This window comes from Narcine bancroftii, chromosome 4 (genome assembly GCF_036971445.1).
Source record: "Narcine bancroftii isolate sNarBan1 chromosome 4, sNarBan1.hap1, whole genome shotgun sequence".
Taxonomy (NCBI): domain Eukaryota; kingdom Metazoa; phylum Chordata; class Chondrichthyes; order Torpediniformes; family Narcinidae; genus Narcine; species Narcine bancroftii.
Genome location: NC_091472.1, coordinates 44,217,890 through 44,228,574, shown reverse-complemented (window position 1 = coordinate 44,228,574; position 10,685 = coordinate 44,217,890). Strand labels below are relative to the sequence as shown.

Here is a 10,685-nt window from a genome sequence, read left to right as displayed (position 1 = left end):
CCCTCCTCCAGAAAGAATCCCCTACAGAGGCTGTGGTCTGCAGGCCATACGTGAGGCTATTATGACACTTCTGTGCAAAAATGAAGATAATAACTGAGTCATTTCACTTAAAGGTCAATAAAATTTTATTGCTTGTCTTGGAACATGGTGCAACTGTAAGATCTGAACTCTATAATAAAGTCGCTGCTAACCTTTGGAACGTCATGTGTAACATTTGTGTAAACATAGACAAAAATAATCAATAAAGGCAGTGCAAAAACTTTCTGGAATAAAACTTTAACATATTGATTCCCATAAATCTTTAACAAGCTGTAGAGCGTGTCGAAAGAACCAAAGCTTTGTTGATCCAAACCAAAAGACTGGAGCATATCACATGTAGGTCGACCGGTCAAGAATGACCTGGTCTGGCTAGCAGCAATCCTTTAAGACCTGCCAGTAGGCGTGGCTATGCCCTCAGCCAATCACAGTCATCCTACACTACAATCTGTACATATACACATTGGTGATAGAATCTGTTCTATCACACAAGCCTTCACAAGTGATCAATGATGATGTAGTACACATGTAGATATCTGGAAAACATTAGTTCAACACACTATGGAAATTGTAAACAGAACAAATTCAGTGATAAACAAACCATGTGAAACTTTTCAATGGGCATTCTCATTCTTTTCCTCAAGTTGGTAAATGTAGGAGCCAGGATAATGGCCAATGAGGGGGTGATCAGTTGAACCCTCAACACCACAACTCCTCCAAACTTTGTGTCATCTGCAAACTTACTGACCCATCCTTCACCTCTTCATCCAGGTCATTTACAAAAATCACAAAGAGCAGGGGTCCCAGAACAGATCCTTGTGGCACTCCACTAGTCACTGATCTCCAGGCAGAATACTTACCTTCCACTAATACTCTGCTTTTTTCCTACAATCCATTTTTTATCCACACCTCATGTTGATCCTGCACCTCATGGCTTTCTAAACGAGTCCCTCATGGGGGACCTTGTCAAATGCCTTGCTAAAATCCATGTAGACCACGTCTACCTCCCTACCCTCATCAATTTCTTTTGTTACCTCCTCAAAAAACTCAATTAGACTTCTTAGGCATGACCTTCCTTTCACAAAGCCATGCTGACGATGCACGAGTAGTCTGTACTTCTCCAAATGCTCAAAGATCCTAGCCAAAAACATACTCTCCATAAGTTTGCACACCACTGACATAAGACTCATTTGTTTATAATTCCTAGGATTTTCGTTATTACCTTTTTTAAACAAGGGCACTACATTTGCCATTTTCCAATCCTCTGGCACCTCCCCTGCAGTCAAAGAGGATTCAAAGGTTATAGCCACTTCCCCAGCTATCTCTTCTCTCACCTCCCACAGCAGCTTGGGTATATTGTGTCCGGCCCCGGGGACCTATAAATCTTGATGTTTTATGAAGATCTAACATTTCACCTTCCTTAATTTCCACATTGTCCAGCACAAACTCTGTGAGATCAAGGTCCTTTTCTCTTGTGAATATTGATGCAAACTATTAATTTAGGACCTCCCAACTTCCTCTGCCTCCAGGCAAGGATGCCTCCTTTTAGTGGCCCCACCTTAATTCTAGTCATCCTTCTGTTCTTCACATACACATAGAATGCCTTGGGGTTCTCCTTAATCCTACATGTCAAGGCCTTCTCATGTCCACTTCAAGCTCTCCTAAGTCCTTTCATTTTTTTTCTCCATTGATCAATTTATTACATCAAAATTAGCAGATAATTAAAATGACTCAGTTGATTAAATTAGCAAAAAATTTGAAAAGGAAATTAAATTAGATATACTTTGTATAAATATTTATTATTCCGGTTTGACCGATTTGGCAATTAAAGGCTGTAACATTTAGTTCCTCCTTTGGTCGATGAACAGATCTTTCATTTGACATTTTATGCCAACATTCCTTCTTTCTAAAGTGTTTCCTGTTTTCGGCACTTCTCCTGGGATTTGGACCATCCTTGCCAAGAACGGTGTCCCTCAGGTTTGGTCAAATTGCAGCTTTGCTGTTGATCAGATGCTGTTCAAGTGTAATAAAGTTCCACTGGTTGTTGGGATGCATTTCACCATCTCTGCTCCAATAATGTCATGGATGTGATACTGGATCATTATCTTCAATGCAGAGGTTACTTTCCGACTTTCTAGCTCAGACTGCAAGACCTCATTGTACTTTATTTTCTGGATCCTTCCAAGGACAGTTTAACGACCTTTCACAAAATACTTCACAAATCGTGGAATTGCAAGCCACCAGCTTCCAATGTTGCATACTGTCAGGACTCCGGCATTGACCAGTTGCATTATTTCTTGGTCCCGAAATGAAAACTGCTTGAGAATTTGATCCACAGTGAAGCCCACGTCTGTGCAAGAGTTTAGCACTGTCTCTAGAAACCTCTGCACTCTAGCCGCATTCTCCCTCATCGCTGTAGCAGCCAGAACTTTACTTCTGTAATCCTTGTTAAACACAACTCCAAACACATCCATGTCAAATCCAAACTGGAAGACTCCAACAGCTCCCAGATCCTTCATCTCATTACACACTTCAGTGACAACTTATAAGCTGACGATCGACTGTGGTCTTGTCTTTAACAATGCTGTAGAGTTGATGCTTCAGGACAATAGGCAGAAGGGAATTGTCAAACAACTTGGAACAAAACAAGGATGCCAGAAAAATCAGCGCGGATTTGGTGTCATTTGGCACACCTTCAATCTTTTATGTTTCTTTATTATCCAATGAATTAAATACATTTGTGGACCTTAACTTTCTCCTCTTAACCTGCCAGAAAATGGCTGGTATCTGGTTTCTCTTCCAGTTCATTTCAATGTTCCCTTAAATGTCATAAGCCTTGGCTTCGTACACACCAAGGTAAATGGCCTGAGTCTATGCAGCCCTCACCCCCCAGTCAGTTTAGCCAGATGAGGGTGGCCAGGTTGTGGGATCTTCAAACTAAGGCCCCCTGTACAGTAATAGGGGACGGGGATCAATGCTGACAGATACTCGCTGCCCGGGCCCAAAGCGGCCACCTTCCCTCCCCTCCGAGACCTCCGAGTGATGCCCCCTCTCGTGCCGCAGCTACTGACATCCTAAGTCCTTTCTTAAGCTCATTCCTGGGTACTATAATTTCTCATGAGCCCTTCCTATTTCCTGCTTCCTGTAACTAATGTGCATTTCCTTCTTCCTGTTTCATCAGCCACAGTTCCCTCTTCCTACCATATTTTCCCTGTCCCATTGGGGCAAATCTATTTTGAACCCTGCTCAAGTGATCCCTAAACTTCCTCCACATTATTCTGTGCCTTCACACTTAGGCATCTGTTTCCAATTTATTCTCACAAGGAACTGCTTCATCCCTTCATAATTAGTCCTTCCCGAGTTAAAGACTTTCCCAGTTTGACTGTTTTATCCTTTTCCATAGCTATGTTGAAGCTAAAGGAGTTATATTCACTGTCACCAAAATGGTCCCCCACCGAGAGGTCCACCACCTGACCAGGTTCATAACCCAGAACCAGTTCCAGGATGACCTCTCATCTAGTCAGCCGGTTCATATACTGTGTCAAGAATCCTTCTTGTACACACCTGACAAATTCAACCCCATCCATCCCTCTTGCAGTCAGTAGGTGCCAATCAATATTAGGGAGTTGAAATCATCTATAATTACAACCCTGTACTTCTCACGCTATTTCAAAATTTGCCGAGCTAGTGGACAGTCCCTCTGCAGTGTCCTCCCTTTCTATAGCCCTAATGCTATCTCTGACCAGTAATGCTGCTCCTCCCCCTTTTCTACCTCCCATCCTATTCTTTTTAAAATACCTAAACCCTGGTATCTGCATCAGCCAATCCTGCCCTTCCTCCAACCAAGTTTCAGTAATGGCCATAACATCATAATTCCACGTACTGATCCATGCTCTAAGTTCATCCCTTAATTTCTAATACTCCTAACATTGAAATAGATACAGTTCAAACCCTCTAATTAGCTACCTTTATTTTTTTGTCCCCTGCCTGTCCTTCCTCACCAACTCAGAGCACATAGCATCATGCTTTTGTCCTTCTACCCTATTTTCTGCCCTCACATTTTGTACAGGTCAGTCATTCCCAAGAAGAGAACTCAATGATCCACAAATCTGAACCCTTGCCGCCCTGCACCAACTCTTCAGCCACGTAATCATCTGCCACAACTTCCTATTCCTTCCCTCTCTGGCGTGTGGCACAGGCATCAATCCCGATATTACCACCCTTAAGGTCCTGCTTTTTAACTTCTTTCCTAACTCTCTATATTCCCTCCTCTGGACCTCATCCCTACTCTTAACTATGTCATTTGTCCCCACATGGAGTACAACATCTGGCTGCTCCCCCTCCCTTCCAGAATGCTATGAACTCAATCTGAGATGTCCTTGACCCTGGCATCTGGGAGGCAACATATCAACGGGAGCCTTGATCTTATTCACAGAATCTCCTATCCAGTTGTCTAACTAATGAGTCCTCAATCACCATCACTCTCCTCTTCTCCCCCACCCCCCCCAACCTGACTTCCCTTCTGAGCCAGTGGTCAAATTTTTTTTCCTTCTCACCTTAAATCTACGTCTTCTAGTTTTTCACTCCTCCATCATGGGGATAAAAAAAGCTGTTACTATCAGACCAACCTTTACCTCTTTGGTTTTTATAAGCCTTTGCAATGTCACACTTCAGCTTCCTTTGCTCCAGCAAAAACAATTCCACTTTATCCAATCTCTCCTTATAACTCAAATCTTCACACTATTGGTCAATAAAAAAACAGTGATTAAAGTGCTGATCTTCATCAACACAAAAAAGTAATCTCCTTAGTATCCTGAGAGCAGCAATCACTTGAAAGTTTCATCATGACAAACATGTGGCATGCTTCGCATAGTGGTTCGTGCAACGCTATTACAGCGTCAGTGACCCGGGTTCAAATCTGCTACTGTCTGTCAGGTTTATACGTTCTCCCTATAATCTGCAGGGATTTTTCCTGGGTGCTCCGGTTTCTTCCCATCCTCCAAAATAGGTGCTGGAGCAGGCCAATTGGTCCTTCGAGTCAGCACCACCATTTATCAGATCATGGAATGATCATGGATATCCCACACTTTCCCTTTCAGTAACCAATCCCAGCCTTATCCCCATAACCCTTAACTCCCCTGCCCACAAGAGCCTTATCCAACTCTCTCTTAAATCTATCCAACGAATCTGCCCCCACTACCCTCTGTGGCAATGCATTCCACAGATCTCAACTCTCTGGGGAAAAAAAAATTCTCCTAATTTCTGTGTTAAATGGCCTTCCCTGTATTCTTAAACTATGCTCTCTAATCCTAGTCTCACCCATCATTGGGAACATCTGATTTCACCCTGTCAAGCCCTTTAATAATCCTAAATACCTCAATCATGTCTCCCCTCATCCTTCTAAACTCCAATGCATATAATTCCAGTCTTTCTAACCTATCCATGTATGACAATCCTGCAATCCCGGGAACTAACCTTGTAAATCTGTGCTGCACCCCCTCTATAGCAAGTATGTCCTTTCTTAAATACGAGGACCAGAACTGGATGCAATACTCCAGGTGAGGTCTCACCAGGGCCCTATTCATATTCTCCAATCCCCTCTTTATGAAAGCCAACATACCGTTTGCCTTCTTCATCGCTTGCTGAACCTGCATGCTAGTTTTCAATGACTGGTGAACAAGTAGGCCCAGATTCCTTTGCATTACCCCACTCCCCAGCTTAACTCCACTTAACTCTGCTCTCTTGTTTCTACTTCCAAAATGGACAACCTTACATTTACTCACATTAAACTCCATCTGCCATTTCTCTGCCCACTCCCCTAACCTGTCCAAGTCCCCTTGCAATTTTCTGACATCTTCCTTGCACTTCACACTACCACCCAGTTTAGTGTCATCTGCGAATTTGCACATGTAGTTACTAGTCCCCTCATCCAAATCATTTACATAAATGATAAACAACTGAGGACCCAACACCGACCCCTGTGGGACCCCACTCGTCACATTCTGCCATCCAGAAAATGACCCATTTATCCCAACACTTTGTTTCATATTTCTCAACCAACTATCTATCCATGACAGCAGCCTACCCCCAATACCATGCTCCTTGATTTTGCTAATTAGCCTGCTGTCTAGGACTTTATCAAAGGATTTCTGGAAGTCCAAGTACACCACATCCACTGGCTCTCCCGAGTCCACTGTCTTTGTAACATCTTTGAAAAATTTCAGGAGATTAGTCGAGCAAGATTTTCCTTTAAAGAACCCATGCTGACTAGCACCAATACTATTATTCCTTCCAAAGTGTTCTGCTCTTTCTCCTTTAATACCTTTTTCACCACCTACGTCAGGCTGACCGGTCTATAATTTCCCGTATTCTCTCTCCCTCCCTTCTTAAAAAGTGGTACAACATCAGCAACTCTCCAGTCTGCAGGCACTTCCCCAGAATATAAAGAACTTTGGAAAATGTCAACTAGTGCTTCCACAATTTCTAGAGCAACCTCTCTAAGCATCCTGGGATGCAGCATATCAGGCCCAGGGGACTTATCAGACCTCAGTTCTAACAATTTGCTCACAACCACCTGCTTCTAGATCTGAATATCCATCAGATTCTCTGTTTCCTTTGGTAATTTCACCAAGTCCCTAGATACTGCTTGGCCCCTACTCTTTATCTGATCATAACCTATATCCTCCTTGGTCAAAACAGATGCAAAATAATTGTTAAATTCCTCAGCCATCTCCATGTCCCCATTGATAGTTTCACCTTTCTCCATTTTTAAGGGCCCAATTTTGGTCCTAACCAATTTCTTCCTTTTAACATGAAGAAGCTTTTGCTATCCCATTTTATATTACTTGCCAATTTACCCTCATACTTCATTTTCCCCTCCTGAATGACTTTTTTAGTTTTGCTCTGTTGTTTTTTTAAAGGCTTCCCAATCCTCTAACCTCCCACTCTGCTTTGCATCTTATACTTATTTCTTTTAGACTTGATACTGCACTTGATCTCCTTTGTCAACCACAGCTGCCATTTGCTCTTCTTAGAGCCTTTCCTCCTCTTTGGAATGAATATATTCTGAATCCTGTGAAAAATGTCTAGAAATACCTGCCATTTTTGCCCAGCTAGAATGTCCTTCCATTTTATTCTGGCTAGCTCCTCCCTCATAGCTGTATAATCACCCTTATTTAGCTGTAGCACTAATGTTTCTGACTTCCTTTTCTTCTCCCTTTCCATTTGCAGATTAAAAGTAATCATACTATGGTCACTATTACCTAATGGCACCCCTACCTCAAGGTCCCTTATCAACTCCATGTCGTTGCACAGTATCAAGTCCAGAATCAACTTCCCCCTGGTAGGTTCCATCACAAGCTGCTCCATGAATGCATCTCGGAGACATTCTATAAACTCACTCTCTAGTTTTCCCACACCTAATTGATTTTCCCTGTCCACTTGCAAGTTGAAGTCACCCATAACTACTGTATTACTACCACTCTGACAGGCCATTCTTAATTCTTTATTTATACTGATACCCACATCAGAGCCACTGTTTGGAGGTCTGTATATAACCCCCATTATGGTTCTTTTGCCTTTGCAATTTCTCAACTCTATCTAAACAGACTCTACTCCACCTGATTCAATGTCTTTCCTTTCCATCACCTGAATTTCATTCTTCACCAACAGAGCCACCCCACCTCCTCTACCTAACTTTCTGTTTTTTCAATAGGATGTATTCCCTGGAACATTAATTTCCCAATCCTGACCCTCTTGCAGTCATGACTCTGTTACTCTGTTAACATCATATCCTCCAATGTCCATTTGGGCCTCAAGCTCATCCATTTTATTCCTATTCTCCGTGCATTCATATACAATACCTCAAAACTGTACCACCCTGTTCTATCCAATTTGCTGCCTGACACCCTCTCTGAAACTTTCCTATCCCTCTTTCCTTCCTCCGGCTTTGAGATTTCAGTCTATCGGAGGTACCCCTATGTTCTCCTTCCTATCTATTTCACTATCAGTCTGGTTCCCCTCCTCCTGCCAATTCAGTTTAAAACATATCCAACAGCATTATTAAACCTTGTTGCAAGTATATTGGCCCCCTCTGGATTTAGGTGCAACCCATCCTTCCTGTAGAGGTCACGTCTCCCCCAGAAGAGATCTCAATGATCCATGTACCCTAAACTTTGCACCCTGCACCATTCCTCCAGCCATACATTTAACTTCCTAATTTTTTTCATTTTTGCCACTTTCCGCACGCAGCACAGGTAGTAACCCTGAGATTATGACCCTGGAGGACCTCCTTTTTAATCTCTGTCCTAGCTCACGGTACACCCTCTCAGGATCTCCTCTCTTAATTTGTCAATATCATTGGTACCCACATGTACTAGGACATCCGGCTGCTCATACATTCCTCTTAGAATACCATGAACCCTGTCTGAGATATCCCGCACTCTGGCTACTGGAAGGCAACATACCATACGGGGACGGACTGGGATTTTGGTTTTTTGGTTGTACATTATAGTAACAGAGCCTTTCAGCCCACGAGACTGTGCCACCCATTTACTCTCAATTGACCTACAACCCGGGTACATTTTGAAGGGTGGGAGGAAACCGGAGCACACAGAGAAACCCATGCCAACATGGGGAGAAAGTACCAACTCCTTACAGACAACGTGGGATTTGAACCCCAGTCGCTGGCATTATAACAGCGTTCCAATAACCGTGCCGTGGCTTAATTCTGAGTGATTGTGCAGCACAGATTTTATGGCTGGAAAGACCTTCACCCATACTGTCTGGTTAAAAAAAATAATTTGTGGATATTCTTAGTATAAACATGAAAACTGCTCAATAAACAAAGGTGAGAGACATGCTGATCTTAATAGTGTCAGATGGACTTTATTTGTTGCATAAGGTTCTCCTGAAACTACAGTTTCCTCACCAGTGCTCAACTTAGGTTATCACAAGTCTACTGTCATCATCAATGTCTGAAAAAGCAGAGCGAATGTTTCACTAAATAATGAGTTTCAGAATAAGTTCTGTATCCCTTTGATCATATCTGGAGAAAATTGTTCATGTACAGTATTTCTGTGTTTAATCACATCTTTGCTGTGGATGTGAATCTCTTCTTCAAAAACAATAAACTGAGCTCAATAATTTACCTCAGTAAGCTCTGTGCTCTTTAGAACGTCATCTTGGCCCCTGAAGTATAACATACTCAGGCTAAGTGTTGACCTGAACATATTGATCTTACTCATTCTGACTGTATTCCTGTTGAAAAGACCATCAGCTTGATAGATCCGTCATCCTGTTTAAATGTACCATTAATCAGCTACTTCACCAATATAACTGTGGGAGGTGAGAGAAAATCTGATATCAATGAAGAAGAAACTGAATTCTTTTTCAGCATCATTCGGTGACATGAAGCAGATAATCTTCCTTGCAAAGCACCTCACATCACTTATGGAAGATTAATTTATTTTATACCCTCACTTTCAACCAGGAAGAATGGTAAAGTTAGAAGAGGAGTGGAGCTTAAAAAAATTGGTCTAGATATTTGAGTAGGTGACAAAGTTTTGTTTCAGCATGATACACTAAGAAGTTGATCTTTTATTCGACGGGCTAGTGTGTCAGATTCCATCCACTTCAGTAACTGACTGACAATTGCTTTGCACTTAAGTGTCGGTTAAGTGTTAAACTCATGTAAAGTCATTCTTCTGGAAAGAACAAGCATAACATGGTGTCAGAAGTGTCTAAGTGAGTAAGAGAAGTCAATAGTTCATAAGCATGGCTAGGTTAAGACCTCCTACACTGATGCAGTTTACCGGCAATCTAGCCAATAATTTGAAATACTTCAAACAGTGATTCAACATTTATCTAGAAGCTGGTGGAATGGGAGAGACCAAATGGAAAAAAATAAAGTGTCCATGTTTCTGCACGTGATGGGCGAAGATGCCTTGCACATCCGTAACAGTTTTTAAATTATTGAGACAGTTTTCACGTTGGACACTCCGAAAACAAAATTTGAGGAGTACTTTGTTCCAAGTAAAAACGTCACGTTTGAGAGGTTCAAGTTTTTCTCCTATGACCAGAAAGAAGGTATGTGCTTCGACCAATACACAGCCAAGATTCATGCATTGAGAATCTGGAGAATCTGGAGATTTGAAAAATTCACTCATTCAAGACAAAATAGTTTGTGGAATCCCAGATAATGGACTTAGATAAAGACTGTTGCATGAAAAAGATTTGACTCTGGAAAAGGCTGTGAATATGTATAGGGCAGCAGCGACCACATGAGCAGAAGCTAAGGAGCTGCACAAGATAGATACAAAAGTTAAGGAGCTGCATAGGATAGACATAACAGTCCATGTGATAAAAAACACAGAAGAAAAGCACCAGGAGTTTCCCAAAGCAACAACAAAGCTAAGTGGTAAGCTCAAACAGCAAATGCAGCAGGTGCAGAGATAGACATATTCCAATGCCTGTGGAAAGTCTTGCTTTAAATGTGGGAAAGAGGAGGAGTCACATGATGGAGTAGTGGCCGATAGGAGAATACCAGCCGTCTCCAGAAAAGAAGGAAAAAAGTGAAGAAAAAACAAAGCCGCAGACACACAAATCACAACAAATAAATAAAGGTGTGGAGAAAATGGCACCTAAGAAAG

At 42.0% G+C, this 10,685-nt stretch overlaps 1 protein-coding gene across 1 annotated transcript; it reads right to left on the bottom strand.

Annotated features, from left to right (window-relative positions):
• Positions 1 to 2,042: 2,042 nt before the first annotated feature.
• LOC138762368 (inactive serine/threonine-protein kinase 19-like) lies at positions 2,043 to 7,497 on the bottom strand. The gene is given in 5 exon segments (XM_069936136.1): positions 2,043 to 2,530; positions 2,580 to 2,729; positions 4,671 to 4,776; positions 5,820 to 6,038; positions 7,315 to 7,497. Coding segments are annotated over 5 exon segments (1,146 nt in total).
• Between the last annotated feature and the right edge of the window lie 3,188 nt (positions 7,498 to 10,685).